The sequence below is a fragment of the Populus trichocarpa genome, chromosome 8 (genome assembly GCF_000002775.5).
Source record: "Populus trichocarpa isolate Nisqually-1 chromosome 8, P.trichocarpa_v4.1, whole genome shotgun sequence".
NCBI classification, from domain to species: domain Eukaryota; kingdom Viridiplantae; phylum Streptophyta; class Magnoliopsida; order Malpighiales; family Salicaceae; genus Populus; species Populus trichocarpa.
In genome coordinates this window covers 4,005,344-4,026,573 of record NC_037292.2, presented here as the reverse complement: position 1 = coordinate 4,026,573, position 21,230 = coordinate 4,005,344, and the positions used below count along the sequence as shown (strand labels likewise).

The window sequence follows — 21,230 nt, the reverse complement described above, 5'->3', positions numbered from 1 at the left end:
TAATCCAGGATAGTTATCTGTTCTCGCTGATTTCAGTTCACCCAGAATGTGGTCCTGTACTAACTTCGACCATGGCATTACTTAAAAATAGAAGCACCCGCAAAAAGATTCATCGACTTTATTGAAATTACACGAACAGAATTACGGGAGAAAATAGCCATGCATATGAATTTCTTGATGCCAATACACAGCACAATTTCACCAATTTGATGGGCTAAAATGTGTATCGCATTTCCTTGTACAAGTTACACTAACAAGGCTGTCTGACATTCTAAGAACAACTTTAGGCTGGAGTATATGGAAACTGTATTGTGACTAGAGACTTGAAATGGCATTACTTGTGAAACTTGTAACGGTTTCATCTGTAAAAGGGAAGGGGTATGGTAGGCACACCAGCAATCCTAAGACCAAAACTAAGAGTCCAAGGGCAACATACTTATTCTCGGGATCACTTATCTCTTCAGAAACTGGAGAAATTGGCCCCCTTTGTAAGAAGAATATTAGAACTACCCAGAAAAAAGCCACATCGTTAAGTAGTGAGGATAGTCCAAGCAAGACAATGGAGAAACCAGTGAAGCGAGCTGAAGCCTGTCAAATGAAAAACTAGATCTGTGTCACACTCTCTTCACCTCAAAACATTCAGAAAAATATCTGAGGTTAAAAGGTTATATTTTAATTCCTGAGCCATTTGAAAGTGACTTTCGGGTCAACAACATCGAGTTTAAACCTTCAAGTTATTGCTATATTGTATTTAGAGAGATCATCAGATACTCCCAGCGTACTACTACCCACTCATATAGCAGCGGACCCCACTGGTGTTATCATAGTGGGTCCCGCTTTCATGTGGGCGGGGAGGCAATCCATTGGAAGTATCTTATAATTTCTCTTGTGCTTAATTTTAAATGGTATACCTTCCTTCCCCAGATAGCAAAAGAAATTCGCCCACCATCAAGCTCTCCAGCAGGGATGCTGTTGATGGCATTAATAAGAAGTCCAGCCCACGCCCATATCACCAGTGGATTAACAGATATGGGAGTGCCTTCCTTGAGTACATCACCTAGCAGAAGTTTAGCTACAGGTAAAAGCAAAGCTCAAAGTTAATATCACCGGTCTCCAACTTGCTTGAGTAAAATTACATGTGAAGTAAATAACTTGATCACTGAAAAAAAAATGCAAGTCTTTTTTTGGGAAAAGAAATATAAAGATCAAGGTAGTCAACTATAATTAGATAAATTTGATCTCCATCAATCTTTGTAGCATTGCAAGTCATAACAGAATGCACTAGCAGATCTGTATGCAATAAACTCCAAAATGAACTTACCAATACCCCCAGCAAGAAATGACTCGTGAAAAACAGAAGCGTCAACAACAAGACCAATACCATCTCTAGGTGGTAAGATGAAGCCCAAAAGGAAAAGAACAAGACCCAAGGAAAACCCCGCTAAAGGTCCTGCCACTGCAACTTTCAGAAGAACTTCACGTTTGGGCACGATACTTGTTATCCTTGTGATAGCACCGAAAGAACCTATCTGCCACCGACCCAGGATAGATCAGTCAATAGAAAAGGATTGCTTTGGATAGAAAACAGTCTCCTAGCCAGTTCCCCAAAGAAATCACGCTAGGGAACAGCATAAGTAAAGATCAAGACAAGACAACAATATATATAAATATATATATATATATATTTCACCTGCCAACTTGGAACAAAGTATGGCACCCCAAGCTTAACTTCATTACTTTTTGCAACCAGTATGTGGCTCAATTCATGTGCCCCCAGAACAAGTGCAGTCACAAGGGCTCCGGGTAGCCCATCCATCAACAGCTCAGGATTGTCAAAAGTCGATCTGGAACATTTAAAATATTAATGTTCTAGTCAGAAAATTTTTATGAGTTCTGTGTCATGAAAGAAGTCTAGAAGGTCAAAGAAAATGCTCATACAAAAATGAATTAGAAACCTTGAAGATAAACTACAAGACGAGTAGATATAAAAGGCACTATTAACACCCAGCATAACAAAAAATTATCCACATGAATAAGGACAAAAAAAAGTGAAGTACCCTCTCTGGAAAATGCATGTAGCAAAGGCAAAGAAAAAGAATTTGCTCAAGTTATCACCCTTAATCAAGAGATGTAACACAAAAGGAGGGCACAAGGAACCACAACAGGGTATGCATGGAAATCACACTGTACCTTTTCAGATACTTGCCTAAATGAAAAGTCTGACAGAAAACAATTAAAAGTTCTTTGTTAATCTAAATACCCTCAGCTTCAGCAAAACATAGCTTTTATTAATGTAAATATGATTCATAAGAATAGATAAATAAATTACATACAATAAGTTTGACTGTAATGCAGGCACATTCCGGAGAAGTAATGTAAAAATTGTAACCAGTCCAAAAGCGCCAGCTGCAAACCACTCTGGGACAGCTGCAGAAATAAAGCTAAATCCATTGTAGTTTAAACCAGATGTTAAATTGGCTCTGATTTGTGTCTTCACTCTTGTGATGAGAGATTTAAGTATTTTACTGTGAAAAAAGGTGCTGATCAGGCAAAAAAAATAAAATAACAACACTGTACTAGGCTATAAAACTACCTGTCGTTTCTGGCTGAAGGGTCTTTCTTGGAACCACAACTGCCACTGGTTTATCATCCTCCGGATTAACTAGGAGGAAAATCTTATACTCATCCCCAAGTTTATTCTGTTTAATTGAATTGTGTGCAGTATCAGTGACAAAACTGCATGAAAAGGGGGAAAATGAAGAAGCTAATAAATTCACCTGCATCCTGTTCGTTAATTTTTCATAGCTTTTAGCTGCCTGGCCTCGCAGGTTTCCTTTAAACAAGACTCCACCCTACCAAAAGCATAACAAAAAATCAAACAAATTAACTAGAAAGACATGAAATATTCACTCTTGACTAGAAAGAGTAAAATGAAATAGCAAACTCCTCTTATGTATCTATTTCACACACTCCTTGTCCCCCTTCTTAAATGGATTTTCAACTTCCACAGGTAAATTTGTAAAGAATTTCAAAAAATTTAAAGGAAGAAAGAGCCATTCTTTTTGGTACAATGGAAAAAGAAACAAAAACAAACTACCCTCTCAAAAATAAGACACAAGAACAATCAGATAGAAGCTGTGGATGAATATGTTGGACTAGTCCACACTATAAGACAATCTTGAGAAGATCCCTTTCAGCAAGGATGTCAGCAAAAGCATTTCTTTCATGGAGAATGAGTAAGATGGAGCAAACCTAATCACTGTTCAAGAAATGTCTGATATCCATGATAAAAGCACAATGAGGATAACATAAACTTGGGCTACTGGTTAGAACAGATGTAAGCTTTGGATAATCAGTCAGAACTTCTAGCCTAGATTGCAAATCCATTTGGTTTTATTCCCTCTTAGAGAATTTGTAATGGACAGAAGGAAACAAATGCAAAAACATAAAGCCTTGCGCATTAGTAGCTCACCTCATATGGCTCCTGGCTTGTCACAAAAAATGTATCAAAGCCAAACACTTGGTTCCTGAGAATATCAATTGTTTCTTTAGGAATCCTGATTGATTCATCCAGTTGCTGGGGCTGTTAAGGAAATTTTAAAAATAAGTAAGAAAGTATGCTTTGAAAGAAGATCCCTACTGAAACGCAAAAAACTAAGCACTTGCAAATCACCTTCACACCTGGCAGAGGGGACCCACTGACAACTTCATCATCAGCTTCCTGTTTCAAACACAACCTTAATGTAATAAGGGTCAGGGGATTTAATAATGAGTTTCCTGCTCCCAAACCAAAGAAAATTACATGAACCTATTAAAAATAATATTATGTCAAAGAACATGACTCTGAGATGAACAGAATTGTCAAGGGCAGGAGCCAGAGTTTTCTTATGAAATTTGAATGGCTACAGGACGTTGTGGCCAACCATTGTATATTGTTTCATTTATCTGTAGTTATTCAAAACCACTTAGAAGCAGCACATCTTTCCCTTCAAGAGAAGGAGACTAAACATACAGTTATTCCATGCATAAGTGTTAAAAGGGAAAGGAAATGCAATAGCTGACCGCATAGAGCAAACATTATGTCTACAGCTATATTGATAAAAACAAAGAATCTAAAAACTGCAAGTCTTATACTAAGTAAGAGATATAAATACCTGGGTGCCACCTCCAGTAGTAATTTCCCCGCCATTTATTTGATTTAGAATTGTAGGCTGAGAATCAGGTTGGTCGTCAGTTTGGCCAACGGAATCTATGGTAGGATGCTCCTCTCCTCCTTCATGCACTTCTTTTTCCTAGATACATTTAACAAATTCAAAGTTAAATAAATCCCACGTATGTGAATGCAAAAAAAAAACATTAACATGAAACTAAATCTATAACTCTCAAGTTATTGATCTTGGATTTGTATTCCAATTCCCACACATCCAAAGTAAGATATCCAATTTCATGAAATGGGATTCAAAACTAAATCTATAACTCAACCAAAGCATGTGAAAGGGATCATATGTTACTTCACCTCCTAAGTTAAATTCAATAACTTTAAATCAAATCAAAGACGCACCAAACTAACTAATTAACCAGATAAACGGTAGAATCTAGCTAACATTGCATGTTATTATTGTATTTGTATATATATAAACAGAAGAAAAGAAAAGAGGTAGCAATAACCTTATTATCATTGTTGCTATTATCCGGTTCAATCTCTGTCTCTGCAGCTCTACATACAATAATTTCTCTCCTCTCACAAAACCTAAAACACAGCAGTATAATTAGCTTCCTACAAGTAGAAAAAACTAGAACACGTTTTTGAGTAATACTATAATAAATAAATTATAAGCATCCATAACAATTGAAGAAGAAGAAGAAGAAGAAGAACTCTTACTCTGAAACCTGGTACAACTTGAAATCTCTTGTACGACATCGTTTTCGCCAAGAAATAACAGAAGAAGAAGCTAAAATGTGGCGTGGACGATAATCGCAAGGACAATAGCTGCTCTGTGGTATCAATAAGGAACTAAAATTGCCACGAAATGTCGCCGAAACACTCATTTTTAGCATCTAAAAGAAAAAATAACGTCTTCTTTCTTTTTATTTAAAACCCTAAGTGTCCATTGAAATTTCACGAATTGGAAACCTTTTCGTCTTTTTCTTTCTTCAGTGTTGTCTATCGGGGGCTGGAACAGATAGATATCTTGGGAGTGAGTGACGATGGCTGACGAAGAAGTAGAAACCTTGCTTTCTAAAGGGAATTATCCCTTTTATTGTTCGTTGCTCTGCTTTTAGTACCCGCCTAAGCCTTGTGATATTTTCCTTTGTTTTCGGTATCTGAAATTCCCAATCCGGATCCCACACGTGTACATTTTGTGAGCTAGCTTGAGTGGCTATTTTGAGATTTCAACAACTTTCGGTGGTAAAAATGTAATTTGAAAAATTTAATTAGGTTCCAGCTGAAATTGAAAACCCATTTCGGCACTGTTTTTTATTTTTATTTTTTTCTTCGTCTGTTTGGTAGTGGTATGGTGTGGTTGTCATTGTCTTTTGCTGTAATTATAATTTTAAAAATATTTAATTAATCAATACAAATTATAATTTTGCATGAATTTATTAAAAAAAATTCTTGAGATTTTAGTTATAAAAAAAACTATAATTTCTATTTTTTTTATAAAACAATTATCAAATTATAATGACAAAAACTATAACAATGTTAAACATTCATTTACTAACAAATGTTGCAAATATATGGATCTAAAAAAAAAATCCTGCAAGCAAAGAAATGGTTAATCCTCATCATCACTGCTAAGCCATCCATAACAAGGTTTATGCCTTTGAACAGGAAGAGAATCCACTGGTGATGGGGAGAACAGCTGTGGAGATTGGACTGCTGTGGAAGATATCTGTGGACAGGGCTGTATATCCTTCAAAGAACGTGTAAAAATGTCCGTTATATGTGAAGAGCTGAAGTGTGAGGAGGATGTTGAAGTGGTGGGGTATTAAAGCTAGAGGTTATTATCGGTTATTTTTTAGTCATACTTATCTATCTGTTATGATATTTTTTTTATGTCCTGATTTTTAAGTTTAAATTTAGCTAGATATTTGCTTGACTTAGAATAAGCCTATGTACTTACGTAATCTCTTAGATAAATGAGATTATGGCTATTATGATTCCTTTTCTTTATGATAAAGATCTTGAAATCTTTGATTTTATCTATAAATAAAATTTGAGGGATAGCAGTAACCTTTGAAGTTCTTGTTCTGCTCCTGGTTCGTTGTTCTTGGATTAAGCAAAGCTCTCTAACTATCATTTAACAACAGAGGAAGCCTGTGCAGAGTGATTTTGTTGGGATGGGTCTTTCACTCCAAGCTTCTCATCTGGTGCATCAGTCTTCGACGGATAAGGACTAATATCCATTGTACTGGATACGGAATGCTTGTTGATTGAACTTGGTTGGAGTGAAAGACCACCGGTGCTGGGCGGTGAATGGTTCTTCAGACTCATCTTTCATGGTGTTATCCTTCAAGAAACATGGAATTAGAGAAATAATCGTGGCATTAGGATATGTCCAACAGCAGAGATCATGCCCAACTCAACGGAATCACAATCATGTGCATCAACATCGAAAACTATTCAGAGAGTCAAGGGCCACTCAGGCACACAATCTATCTATGAAAGCAGTATTGCTGAGCATGGCAGGCTAAACGAGCTTATACAGAGCAGTTTATACGGGCATGCGATTGTATGATCACAGGGTTCTTAGACAAGATTCCTCTTCTTAGAGGGGGAAAAAAACAAGATCAACCGGCTACAGTTATCTGATGCAGAGATATTGTTACCCATTATCAGAATGTTTAACAATTGACATGCCAGATAAAGTCGAAAGCATATCAAGCTAGTTAGTGTATTGTGTTGCTACTTAAAATTGTGTTGCTACTTAAAATACCAACTGTGTTGCTACTTAAAATTCTTCTACAGCGGACGATTGCAAGTGGCAAGGCAAGAGTGTGCATATCAGGTTATAAGCTCATTCTCATCCATTAAATAAAGGAGTGTTTGAGATAGTAATAAAAAATATTTTTTAAAAGTATGTTTTATTTAAAAATATTAAAAACATATTTTTTTATTTTATAAAATTTATTTTTAATATCAAGGTATCAAAATAATCTAAAATTATATATAAAAATAATTTCAGAATTTTTAAACTGCACTCCTAGAAACGCTAGAAAAGTCCCTCCTTTTTTTGTGATACTCAGGTATGGTTGTTTGCGGGCTCGAAGAGTCTGCCTCCTAGAATTGATCCAACTTAAGTTATAATCAAATACGGATTTGACTCATGGAGTGAGGAAATCCCGCTACCAGTAAATCTTTTTTTGTTTTTAAGTTAAAATTCTTATTTCTTTGGAGTTAACTATAGCTTCCTTGAACACTATTGACTATGCTTAATCAGATAGTATTTTATTTTAAAAATATATATTTTCTCATCTATTTTATTATTTTTATTTCTTAAAACAAAATAAATAAATAAATCAGAATATAACATGAAATAGACAACCCTACCCTTCTGGACCCTTTTCGGACCGCATTTGCTCTTGAAACGGCGTCTCCGTGATTCTTGGTATATGAATATGGCCCTTTTGGGCTAGAAGCCTGAAACTACTGCAGTGCAGGTATCCAGCCCATTTCATCGCCGAACAGCCTCATGTCTGTGATTTTTGTTGCAAACCACCAATTACTTAATTCTCAATCTTATGACCAAAACATTATGGATCACACCAAATCTATGCAGATGGGCGTGGCCTCTTGAGCCTAGATTACTGTATCACGGTTGCACAGTGAAAGCCCAGTAAGTAGAGCTTTTCATACTGGGAACGGAGATCCTCAGTCCGCACGGCCGCACCGATGTCAAAAATTTTAAATGCAAATAGAGGGACATTTTCTGAAGTCAAAATTAACCAGCTAGTACAAAGACCATCATGAATAAGTGAAAATGATAGCACTATCAGGTGACAGAACATTATCGCTCACAGTAAATTTAGCTCACTTTCAATCCACACATGTTTATTCGGGAAAAAAAGAAATACTTTTGTGAGCAAAATGAAAACTTGAGACTGCATGGCTCTATCTTCCTCAAAGCACGTTTCTTCGAGGAACTTTTGATAAAGTCTTGATAGTCCAAAAGTCATAAGAAACGACAAGATCCACATCATATCCTTTCTTCAGGGACAAGATATTTGTAGCTAGTCCTTAAAGCAACAAGCCATTTGATCCATCTTTGTCAAATAATAAAAGAAACCAGTTTCGTCTCTTTTCATAGAAAGCAAGCGCGCGAGCGCATTTAAGACCGACTTTAAGTGGGTCTACGGACATTTCATAGACCAATAACAGTTGATGTTAACCCCATTATGGCAAGGCAAACATGGTAAAAACTGCAAAGCTCTTGCAGCTCGAGAATCATCCCCAATTTAGACGCAAGCGGTCGTGCTGTTTATCATTATTTTTGTTCCTTCTTGTTTCTGTTCCCAGCAATATTTGAATTCTCCCAGCTTTGATGGAATTGTAAGTTGTAGTCGGTCCATTTCACTCATTTTCTCCTTCCCGACTTGATGGATCGGGGACGAGGGCAAAAGGAACAGGCATGAATTTGAAAAGTGGCTAAAATTCAGGGAAAGGAAACAAAGATGAAAGCTACAAACACTACATTTGGATCGTTCTTTGTTTTTTCATTTCTGGTTGTTGTTGTTATTGAAAATCAATATGGAGAAAACTCTGAACTCATTCTATTCATTTGACTAGTCAACTCCCATAACAGGTTTCAATAAGGAAGCAGGAGGAGATACAAGTAACAAATCCATGTGAATGAATAAATAGAATAACGAATTAGGGAACCAAAAGAGGCAGTCAAAGGAGATCTAAGGTAGACTATAATCTTCGAATGATTTGTTTTGGATTCATGTGGGTTCATATACACAAGGTTTTTACGTAATGTGCAAGCCATGTGAGCACTACCACTCACAAATCTCCCCCTAAATTTCCTAGAGCAAAGATGGTTTATCGAACATTATCAGAAGCACACTCCACTCTTATTGCCAATACTGCAGATCCCCAAGAGATAGCTAAAAGATGCTGAGCACTCTTGTGAACAGAGAATAACAACGTTGATATATATATATGATACCACAGAAAACATCACTGTTCGCAAATAACCTACTATTTATAGAAGGGTTTAAACAAAACACAATGCAGAGGAGATGCTGCTGCCAACTTCCGTGTGACGTCTATAATGCATGAGAGAGAGAAATTTAAAATGCTATAAGAGGATCTATGGTTTAACTTGAGATTCTCAAACTTAATGATGTTTTGCAGGAGTCGGAGGAGGGCACTGGTAGCACTTGGCAAAGAGGCCAAATGTGTCAACTTGCTTGATGAAATTGGACATACTAGCCCACCCTCCCAATCCAAAGCCAACCACGAGTACCCATACTACTATAAACGCATTCAATGCGTACATGGCTGTCCAGCTCGGGATGAAGAAAGGAGGTTTCTCAGCTGCATTCTGCATTTCCAACAATGAGACGATTGTTTTTACAAGACTTGTCAAGGATGCTACAATTTTAAAGATGTCCACTAGTACAGATTAATGAGCACTGCTTAATTTTTTTTTTATTTGATTGACATTAGTCAGCAGAATCTAATTTTAAGTTCAAGTGTACTGTAAAAGTAATGATCAAAGCAGTATTATAGTAATTTATTTTGAGGACATAACCAGTGACCCAGGCAAGTCGTTCAGAGAGACTGGCAGCCATTGCCAAGGTATGGCTAGTACAAAAGAGTAGAAGAGTGAATGTGGCACATAGCTGAATGACAAGGAGATGTTACCAACCTCATCTTGTGCAGATAGAAATTAGTGGAGATAGAATAGCGAAGTCAATTTCACTGTCCAAGCTAAGCTATCAAGTTGGAGCTATCCATGAAATTGTGGGCACTTCGAAAATCAAATCCCCTTTTCTACAGTCATTGAGATTACCTTTAATTATTTTGTACAACAGGACATGCCCCATCTACCACATCTTTTAATGCTTTTGGTATGCTTTAATTTCTGAAATGCGTAGTAACAGGCTATGAGGTCAGGAATTAGACACTGTCTACTGATTAAGTGGCTGATATCACCAAATCAAGTTACCTAGCATGAAATTAGGACCAAAACGGACTTGCCCTGGTGACTAGTTATATGGCTGAAATCCCAGCATCTATACCTTTCTGGGTACATGTACATCTATCTGTCATTTTGTCTTATAATTTATTGTAACTAAGAAAGTGAAATCAATGACTAGCTACTTCGTCGAAGCATTAGACAATGCCAGCCAGATATACAATACAAGCATTAGGTAGAGATGAAGACAAGAGGCAGAGAAAATGGACCATTTACCTGTCGAGCAGAGGCAGATCGATAAGTGAGCATATGAGCTAAAGCAGGGATGATGTAGACGGTAAAGCTGACCAAAAGAGCCCCCACAGCTGAGTTGATTGGTCCAAAGAAAGGGAATATAATTGCGAAGAACCATATAGGTATGACCACGGGTAACCGAGACAACGCCCTCAACAAGATGCTCTTTGTATCATGCATCCCAATCACTTTCTCCCACACAAAATACAATGGTGTACACGCGAATCCAAATGTTATAAACTGCAATTCATACACACATGCACCGAATTAATCAATCAAATCAATTACAACTTTTTACACGAATTTGTCATCTAATATTGGTTGTCTTTTCCTGATCAAACAGCATCGTATGTGTCAACGTAACAGTTCATGAATCATGACTAATGACAGAAAATATGCAAAAAAAAAAACAAAACCTGATGAATAAGCATAAGGATAACAGCAGCATCACGCCATGGGGTGCGGGGTAGTAGGGAGAAAGCATTTGAATGAGTGAGGAGTTGATCTCCAAAGGCCCAGTAGGTGGCAGCAGCTGATGGAAGCGTTAAGGTGAACACATAAAGGGTAGCAAGTAGATATATGCACTTGAATTTTTTAGGCTTCCACATTGCGTGCATAATTTCCCTGTAAGCAAGAAGCCATTGCCATCAAATAATCCACTTGAAATTGGACAGTATCAAACAAGAGTGACAGATTGATTTGTTATGATAAACCAAAAACTTTAGGTAAGATGAGTCAGTAAAGTATTATAGAATAGGAAGCGCAGTGTAAATTTTAGAAAGTCTGATAGCCCAGAACTACAAGAAGCAAGACATTGCCCTGAATTCCTTTAATCCCGGGTGTTAGTGGAACTCGAACCAAACGGTTTAGTATTGTATCTGCTAAGAGCTAACTAAATCCACTTGCTTGTCCAGGTTTATATAATTAATTTGATGACACGACATTAGACTATGGAGAGTCTGACAAGAAGTGCCCTGGCATGGCGGGCCTAACATCTGTGCAAGGAAAACCAACCAGGTGCTTATATAGCGTGTGGAAATTGAAGATGAAATTGTAAGTTACATTTGACTGGTCAAAGCCAGGCCCTATCTAAATTCTAAGGTGTAACGTATGCCTTCCAATCACGGTTCCTTTGACCAGAATCAGAATTGATTTCTTTTGGCGTTTTATAGATGGAATCTCATTAACTCTAAACTTCCCAAGACTAGATCATTTAAGGTATAATCATCGAGTTGGTTTAAAAAATTGTCCTCGTTGTTAACCCATAAATTCACGAGGGATAATCTAAAAACCTTTATGTGGTTTCTTGCACAGTGATAGATAGCAATTAAAAGAAGAAGAAGATAGGCTTCTTACACAGTGACAGCATGCCCACCAAAAGTGTAGAGGATATTGGTGGCTCCTGTAAAATAAAGAACTGCCTTTGTTGGGCCCGAGTGAACTACCCCTTCAACCTGTAAAATAATGGTACTAATATTTCAAGGAAAAACAAAAACCAAATCCTGCTGGTGTGGAATGTGGATAAAGGAGATATTATAAAAGATCAGGCGGCTGATCTAAATTTTAGTTACCTGGCCGTGAACAAGAGATGCAACAGTCATATACCAAGCAGTGTAGGTGGTCATTCCAAGTCCAAGAAAAGACCACATTCTATAGTTGTGAAATGAAGGAATGAACACGGTGGTGGCACAGCAGGCTCCAAAAATATAAGTCCATGTCCTCTTGTCAAATTTGTCATCTATGTAGTATATATTGCTGTGATTACCCCAATAATGCACTCGAATCAGTGCATAAAACAAATCCCATTTTTCAATAAATACTGGAAAAGTAGAAAAGATAAATTACAAAACAGAAAAGGAACGAGGACTGACCTTGCACAGGCTATAAGCTGTATCACAGAACCAAACATGAGAAAAGTGCAGTTGAAGGCCAATCCAACAGCTTTCCAAGCTGGACCCAGTAATCCATCTAGCACTTCAAACCACTGCAGACTCAAAATTTTGACAAAACAAAAGTGATATTATAGACAATTAAAAAAAAAAAGAGGTTTTAGAAAGCATATTCGAATTTTTATATCTAACTTTGTTTTGTTCTTATATTGGGGGTTGTTCTTGGAAGGCTAACCTGTATAACATGGTTCTTGAAGCTGACATTCTCTTTCTCCTTTCTGCTTCGGTATTCAACATAGAGAACACTGATAAGGTAAGCTGTCCAGCTTCCAAGAAAACCATAAAATATCTGCAAAATTATGCCTGAAAGCATCCCCATTTGAGAGAAAGAGTATGGCAGTGTTAACAGAACCTGAGCAACCTGTGACCGCCAAAAAGAAAGTTCCATTTTTTCTTGGTCAAAATTAAGGAAAAGATTCTCTCTCTTTTTTTTCAAATTGTGAACCGGGTGTAATAGTACCTGATTTGAAGAACAACTAAACCAGGCATCATAGACAGACCCACCATGCCAAAGAACGCTTTTAAGGCTAAAACCGGATTCATCATTGCTTACTTCTTTCTCTTCATGCCCAGTGTCATTGTTTGAGACCATAGCTTCCTCTGCTTGCTTCTGAGTTGACATTTCCTTTCAATGCTCCTCTACAGATCTGAAACAAACAGTGAAGCCACAATTAAGACAACGTCTGGGCCAAACCAAGAAACCAGAAGTATACGAAGAGAACGGACCAAGAAACTAAAAGAAGTTATGATGATAGTTGGTTTTGGAAACCGCCGGGATCTCTCTTGGATTTATAACGTGGAGACAGAGGAATTTAGGGGCCTCTTACGGACAAATGTGCGACAGCCCTGCAAAGCCTGTGCCTCTTTAACTCCCTTTGTCAGCACAGGTGTGCTTCTCTCGTTTTATACCTTTTAAGAGTAGGAAAACTCCTAGTAGAGTACTGTAATCCAAAAACGTCTGTTAAAGCTTTGCCTATAGTGATAGAAACAATGGATGGCAAATTGGCAATACACTAATTTTCCTCTTTTACCTTACTAAATATGAGATACCCTTCTCTCAAATGCTGATTTACCGAAAAGAATTTACAGTGCATGCATCAAAATCCGATTCACGGATTAACCCAGCAAGCAAAAAAGTGAATCTCTCTCTCTCTCTCTCTCTCTCTCTCTCATCTATCTTTAAAAGGAAACTTTGAATACTGCAACTGTAAGAGATCTGACAAAACGAAACACCAAGTAGGAGTTGGTTTTTTGCAGAGAAAACTGCCTGCCCTGCCCTTTAGTGTTTTGAGAAACGGAGAAAAACAAATATTTTGACTCTGCCTGTGTGTTTTCAGATGACAAGTTTCTGTCGCGCTACTTGTTCAATGTGAGTGTTGGTCTCAATGGTTACTTTGATACCCTCCTTTTTTAAATGAGTTGGGCGGATCTCTCTCTCTCTCTTCATTTTGTGAGCACTTACAGGAAGTGACTAAATTTGCAGTAAAACGGCACTTTTTCTGTAAAAAAGATTGGAAATCTTCATAAAACAGGCCACCATGTATCACGCTGTGGATTCGGATGTGTGTATTAATTGATACTTTGCTGGAAAGGCATGTTTGTATTATCGAGATTATAATATCTAAAACCCAATCCAAAACTCATGCTTGATTCTTCGTAAAATACGATAGGAAAAGAGCTATTCGCTGCTAGGTAATCTCAACTCTCACAAACTACATACAGGATGCGTATATATCACTCGGAATGAAGTGGCAATGGTGTTAATATACTAGAAAGCTTCCCAATTCTTTCATGCAATTAACATGTTGTTTGTAAGACTAATGTTCTCTTCCGTTTTGACACCACAAAACAAATTCAAGAGAAGGGCGCCTTCTAAATTTAAATCACGCAACAGTGTCGGTATCATAAGATCATATATAGTTATCTCATCTACCACACGTTATTAGGGAAAAGGCGAAACAAAATCATACTTTAGTTGCTTTTTGACACAGAGGTCTCAGTTGACACACACAGAGACAAGGATAACAGAGTCTGCCATAGCTCAAAACTTTAAAAAACCAACAACAACATTAAAAATATTCAATTTTTATTCACCAAAATCTTTACTAGTCAAAATGTTATTACAACCATATAGATAAATAAATAAAACTAGAAAATCCTAATAATATTGAATAAGAAAAATAAACTACTTCTCACAAAGTTTATCATGGAGAGAGGGTTTGTTTTTCTTAATTGAAGTGTCGATGCAAATTTCTTCTGAAAGTAACTAGTTTTGCACGAATTTACTTGGTGAAACTGATTTCTTTTTCTCAGTCAAAAGTTCACAGCATTCCAATATATATTTTGCCAGTGAGTTTTATCTCCATTGATTGATTGATGGCATCGTTAACTCCTGGTTTCTTATCCTGAAGTAAGTAAACATAACATGTTTAGTGGATGGAGGGGCCATCTTCATCTCCTCACTCGGTTCCTCCTCTTTTATCAACTTTTCCACAATATGCTCCCTGTCTCGCTTTATCTCTGTCTCTTGACTGATTATTCAAGTTAATTCATTAATGTGCGTGTCTTCTGCTGTTAGCTAGCTAGTGATTTCACAAGGATATTGCCCCTAATACTTGCCCTTATTTACTATTGATCGATGATAAATTAATGTGTATCAACAATGACATTGATTAACTTGATATTAGTGATAAAAAACTAGAAAGAAACATTCTACGGGGTTTAATTTGAAGGAGGACGAGAGTTTCCTGCCTTGGTAAAATTAATACTGGAGTCAACACGATCCAGTATACGAACTCATCAATATGGACAAAAGAAGAAAGCAGCGGAAACAAAACCTGGAGAAAATAAAAAACAAAATCTCAAACAGTCGCTTTCACAAAGCTAAAAAAATTTCTCCATTCGTTATAGAAAAATAAATAAATAAATAAAAAGTGTTCCATTCACTATGAAAAGGGAAATTTAAATAAAAGAAGCGAAAACGGTGGGATAGTTAATGATTAGAGAGATAAGTTAAAAATAAGTTATCTTTTTTAGTAATTAAGTTGCTAAGGTCCCTACAGTGCCTACAAAAGTTCTAAATAATGGTGAGTTTATAATATGGCCTGCGGCAAAAGGAAAAGTTTCTTGGTAATTATAATTGTGTTCTTGGTGGTATGTATGGTGTAATTTGAGCTGCCGGGATTTTATAATTAAACATGACCTCCTTCTGCTATACGCAGGATATTAGGTAAAGATCAATCATTAATCTTGTTATACACTAAACACTGATCGTGGACAATTAGTATATGGAAGGAATTCATAACCTACTCAGAAAAAAATGAAGAAATTAAGAAGAACTCATGGCATGCTGTAAAAATTAATATTAATAAGAAAATTGAGAAAACTATCAATGAGTAAAAATGTGAAAATATTTAGAGGGGCATACTTTATTCTGAACCAGAATTGCAAGGGAGAGAATTGTTGGTGGAGGACATGGAACCTTGAACTACGTACGTCTTTCCCAGTTAATTTAAATATGCCTCGCCAATATATTATACGTACCAGTTTCAAGTTTCCATGAGACCATGCTTGTTCATATCAGCAAACAGAAAAGGAGAAGATTTTCTTTCCTGTTACATGATTCGTTGAGGAATTTTGATAAATCTTGATATGGAGTCAAACATTCATTGATTCCTACGTACTAGCATGACTCTCTTGCAATCACTGCCCTAGAAATACATGATTTATATGGGTCCTGTTAACATAATTTTGTTTTCGACCAAAGCTAACGTTAATCACTACTTGTTTCTGTGTACCAGTTGCAATGTGGGTGGTACAAATTGAGGAAAATGTATTTGTATACGTATGCCTTTTTTATTAACAAGTGTATATACTGATTAAAGATTCATGGGCCAAACAAATTAATAGCGTATGTATATGCTTGTATGTACGCCGAGTGATCATAGTCATACGCGGTTCCATGCTCATGGAGCAGGTTGATGCTTGTTAAGCTTGTATTTTTCTCTGTAAGGTAGAGATTCTTCTGCATGCACGAAACCGATTTACGTGATTAATTAATTTCATAATACAGTGCACCTCGATATCATCTAGCTTTGTATATTTAGTCTCTATTAGTGATCATAAAACCCAGAGGTGAATCTTAAATCCACTTTGTATTTATTTTAAATTTGTTCCTTTTTATTTTCATTTCTATTTTTTTTTATGTTAATGTCATTTAAAGTTTATTATTTTTTCAATTTTATCCCAAAGTATTTAATTTAATTTAATTTTTATATCAAATTTGATTTTCGTTCTTTTAATTGCTATTTTTTACTTTTTACTTAATTTTTTTTTAATTTTATTCTTCAACATTTTATTTCATTTAATTTATTTCCAGTTTTGATCTTTTTTTATTGTTATTTTTTTTATCCTTTTCTTATTTTTTTTCAATTTAATTAATCCCTAATTACTTTCTTGCTTTTATTTTATGTACAACATTTGATCCTCATTATTTTGATTGTTGTTTTTTTTTTGTGATTTTTATTTTCTTATGATTGATAATTTTTCTTTATTATTTTTTCATGTCTATTTTCTACAGGGTAATCTCGGTCTCATGACCCGGGCTACTAGTTTTGAAAATTAACTTGGTTTAAGTTTGGTCTCTTTTTTAAGTCATTTTTAAAAAATAATTTTTTTTTTAGTTTCATCATTTGACATTAAGTTATTGGGCTTTTAGCGTCGTGATCTGTGCCTTTTTTATTTGCGGGATTATCCTTATCTCATATCCTGAGACGTGGGTTGGTCAAATTAACCCTAGTTAACTAGAGTTTTTTTTTCGTTATTATTTTTATTTTTATGTATTCCTTACGTTCGATCAGATTATCAGAGGCTTTACGTTTTTTGGGTTCGATTTCTTGAGATGTTTCTAGTCTGCACACTTACATGTATTATATAGAACTTCAGTGTTACAACGAATATGTTTAGCAAATGCCACGTCATTAGTCCACAAAAATTAAAGCTATTGTTAGCATTCGTGTGTTTTTAATTTTGTACTAGCTAGTCAAATGAAATCTTATTGCAATCAATGGATTAGTTAAAGGTTTCATAAAATTTGATTTGCATGCAGGAACCAAAAAATTTCTGCTGCTGCCTTGTAATCTCTCGTCTGCACTTGGTCTCTCATATACATGTCTTCATGCCTCATGAAGGATAGAAGTCAAGGAATGCAAGTAACTGACCATTGATTCTTGATGATGAGGCTAAGCATATACCCTTTTATTACTCACCGATCAGTCTTTTTAATGGCTTCATCTATGATCAATTCTATCACGCAATATTAATGAAGAGCTGAGATTATTAGCCTTGTGTCTGCCATTAGTGAGTTGTCGTATTTACAACCGAGTTTATGTTCGCAACCTGTGTAAGTTCTCACCTCTTATGGCTAAGCATTGAATATTTCTTTCACCATATTGACGATGGCTGGCCATTTTAGCTCCTACACTGACAAAAGTCACCATTAATTAAGTTGCAGAAGACAAAAGGTTAGCCCATTATGATCAGCTTCTCTCCATATTCTCTTACACTTCCTGTAAAATAAATGAAGCATGGAATTGTAACTTGATTTTCTTAATCTTGCAATGCCAATTATGGCTGCTAGATAACCCGAGAATAGATCAACAAGATAAGAGATCAGTTACTTGACAACTGATAAAAGCCAATAAGGAGTTAAGTGGGTGGGAATTTCGATACAGAGGAAATGCTTTACGAGACAAGATCGAAGCCTAAAGCCACTTTAAGCCAAATAGAATTACGTGTGGAGAGAAGATTCCTGCCATCGTGGGAGGCCTTATCTTGTTAGCAAGAATAGTGCAAGTTGAGATTGCAAAAGAAGAAATTCCTTTCCTCTCTTTGCATGCGATATCAGCGATCACCTTTTAATATCAAGCTATAGTTCTTTGATTTTCTGTCTTGTAACCCATGATCAGTGTTATGTTTCCCTTTTAGTCACCGCTTGTCAGCAGGTCATTGCCATCTGCCAGTAGACGAAGAAAAACGAAGCCAAAAGTGAAGAATGTTAGCAATTGGAATCAAGTGAAAAAATTGATTTCCTCTAGCTACTACTCCCCACATACAAAGTTGGTCAACGTTCTTTGTTTATTGCTTGTCATTATGACAATCCTTTTGTTCTCTTGATTTCCACTTCTATTCTTTATTAGGACTTCAAGGACTCGGTTTGTGGGGAATAACAGAGATATTGAGCCATCCACTACGAATTAAGGAAGTGAGAAAGGAGATTATGCAGCAAATTTAACTTGGTGGCAGGACGATTCTCCCAGCATCTCTTAGACATTATTCTCAACTTACTCATCAATCAATTAATACCACAACAGACGTCGTTTGGTTGCTTCTTCGTGAATATTATAAGATTAGACATCCAAAACTTAAATTGAAATCAAAACATCAGTTGCTTAATTAGATTGGTCGAAACAAGGATTCAGTTCCCTGGCAGCAACTAGCTAGGGGTGTCATCATTCACTTGAAACTGATAAAAGGAAATATATAAAAAAAACTCAACAAAGTGACTAATTGCACACTCCAAAAAGCATTGCACTTCAAGGAGTTCTAATGCCATTAGATAGCCATATTCTGGAAACACCTTTGCATAAAAATCCATATGAATTAAAGTATGGTTATTTTGGTAAAGGAGTTGAATTATATTGTAATGAAAAACACCCAATTTATTACTAGTACTGGGTTTGCGTCAATTCGATAAATTAAATGAGATTTATTTTAAAAAAAAACATTAAATTGACTCTATAAATTTTGTTTGTGCTCTAAATCCAACCACAAGTAAATGGGCCGTGGGTTCTTTACTAGTCAGACCCCTAAAATCTTCTCGGCCCAACCCTTCGTTCATTCGTTGTTTGGTAGAAAGAAAAACTACTATTTTAAAAGACATTTATGTTTAGTAATGAAACCAACCTTATGAAAACCATGCCGTCACCGACTCAACGGCTTGTATCTGTTCTTCCATTAGCCGAACAATGAAACCCATGCCTATCAGAACAGAGGAAAGCATTGTATAAAGTGGCAACTACTACAAAGACAAGATAAATCACAATTTATTATGCCTGAAAAAGAGTCTGTTCTGTTTAATTATCTTGTGTGCATGCACTGGGTTAGCATGGTTTTAGATGTCTCTCGGGTGCCCTTTGTTTTTACACATATATGTATGTCTCTATCATACTTCGAGATAGTAAACGAATCAGCAGGTTTTGTTGCCTGACGTTACGAGTCATGAGAGAACCCAGAATAGAGCCTGCAAGACGAGGGAGGTGTTTAATAACCGAGAAAAGCCAAGGGTTGTGTGAGGTTGAGAATTTTGTTTGTCAGAGACATGTTTTGAGACGACAAGATCGTGGACTAAATACCATTTTGAAAATTCAGAAATTACGTGAGACAACATTCTTTACAGCCAGGGAGGTCATATATATCTTGTCATTAATAATGATGAAAGTTGAGATTGCAGAAGACCATTTTTTATATCAAATAATTACCTCAACCTAATACCTTAAACTATTAGATAAAATTTCAAGATATAATTTATATTATTTTTTAACACATCCCCTCAAATAAAAACTCTTTGTACTTAAAACTTGTATAGGCCCAGATTCCTTTATATTTAATTTTTATCAAATAAATAGAAAAAGTAAGATTTGAATTCGTGACTGCTTAGTCATTAAGGTTCTGATATTATATCAAATAATCATTTCAATCTAATAACTTAAACTATTACATAAAATCTCAAGATATAATTTATATTATTATCTAACATTTGACGTGTTAAATATTCAGCTACATGTGGCCTTTTTATATCAACTTATAGTTTTTGTAGTTCGTCGGTGCGTGATCAGTATTTTCCCTTTCAGTTAAGCCTGACCTTTGCCGAGCCATCAAGAAAAATCAAAGCAGGAAGCGGAGGATAGAAAAATCAACATTTCCCTTTTAGCTTGCTATCAAACAAAAGAGATTTTCTGTGCTTAACAAGGCCAGTCAACGTTTCTATATTTGTAATCTCATTATTCTCGTGAAAGCGCACAGAGAAGAAAATCATCTCTCATTTAACAACATATTAGAGAATTCAGTGTTGTTTCGCAATGCAGTCAAGTCACAAAGTCAAGTACTGGATGCTTAAAGGTTTATAACTGATGTGTGTGCTCTTGTAGACGTGTGGCTTCGGGAAATATAGCTTCAAGCCCAGCCTACAGCCAAAATATAAATGGCAAATCCAAGAATTTGGAATGAAATCATTGTATTTCTTTTCTATTTCACGAAAGTGCAGAGAGAAGAAAATTCTTCATGGAAATTCTTAAATGACAAATTCTTGATGCAGCAGCACACAGCCGGTGGTGAAGCCTGGATTTTTTAAATGAGAAGACATATTAATTATTAATAAATATTTTATATTATATAGACATGTATTATATAGATAAATTAACTTGAAATATATGAGCTAATTCATATTAAACAGAATTAATTTCATAATATTTTTAAAATACAAAAACTTGCATTATAATTATTCTCTTTAAATTTTTATATTTTGAAATCTCTTCATAATAACTTCATTATCAATCTCATCAAATATATCTTTCTCGAAATACATAACCAAACTATCATTTATCCGCTTATCTCGCATCATGTTCTGTAATTTACTCTTGATAATATGCATGGTAGGAAAAACTCTCTCCACTATAACAATTGTAATTGGTAGAAGTAATAGCAATTTGATAAGTATATATACCAAAAATATATACAGATTTGAAAAACTCTCTTCAAACTATCATTCTTTGTTTTTACCATT

General features: G+C 35.7%; 2 protein-coding genes across 7 annotated transcripts; both read right to left on the bottom strand.

Moving 5' to 3' along the window:
• Positions 1–141: 141 nt before the first annotated feature.
• LOC7494480 (probable zinc metalloprotease EGY2, chloroplastic) lies at positions 142–5,269 on the bottom strand. Of its 2 annotated transcripts, none has more exons than XM_002311173.4 (12): positions 4,883–5,267; positions 4,669–4,750; positions 4,155–4,292; positions 3,674–3,721; positions 3,473–3,583; positions 2,778–2,852; positions 2,594–2,699; positions 2,334–2,427; positions 1,691–1,844; positions 1,322–1,529; positions 912–1,072; positions 142–588 (listed from the first exon to the last, which is right to left on the bottom strand). In XM_002311173.4, exons 1-12 carry the CDS (start codon positions 5,056–5,058, stop codon positions 316–318), a joined length of 1,626 nt encoding a protein of 541 aa, XP_002311209.2. In that variant the 5' UTR covers positions 5,059–5,267; the 3' UTR covers positions 142–315. The 2 variants fall into 2 exon arrangements, with proteins under 2 accessions (XP_002311209.2, XP_024462936.1); XM_024607168.2 differs by having other exon boundaries at positions 455–603; positions 4,883–5,269.
• Positions 5,270–9,137: 3,868 nt separating this feature from the next.
• On the bottom strand, positions 9,138–13,869 carry LOC7488012 (auxin transporter-like protein 1). Of its 5 annotated transcripts, none has more exons than XM_024606385.2 (10): positions 13,420–13,869; positions 13,216–13,329; positions 12,849–13,035; positions 12,564–12,749; positions 12,311–12,423; positions 12,011–12,194; positions 11,796–11,893; positions 10,856–11,063; positions 10,422–10,679; positions 9,138–9,548 (listed from the first exon to the last, which is right to left on the bottom strand). In XM_024606385.2, the coding sequence occupies exons 3-10, from the start codon at positions 13,008–13,010 to the stop codon at positions 9,342–9,344; spliced, it is 1,416 nt and encodes a 471-aa protein (XP_024462153.1). In that variant the 5' UTR covers positions 13,011–13,035; positions 13,216–13,329; positions 13,420–13,869; the 3' UTR covers positions 9,138–9,341. The 5 variants fall into 5 exon arrangements, with proteins under 5 accessions (XP_024462153.1, XP_052311521.1, XP_024462152.1 ...); XM_052455561.1 differs by having other exon boundaries at positions 13,216–13,297; XM_024606384.2 differs by having other exon boundaries at positions 13,115–13,329; positions 13,420–13,863.
• Between the last annotated feature and the right edge of the window lie 7,361 nt (positions 13,870–21,230).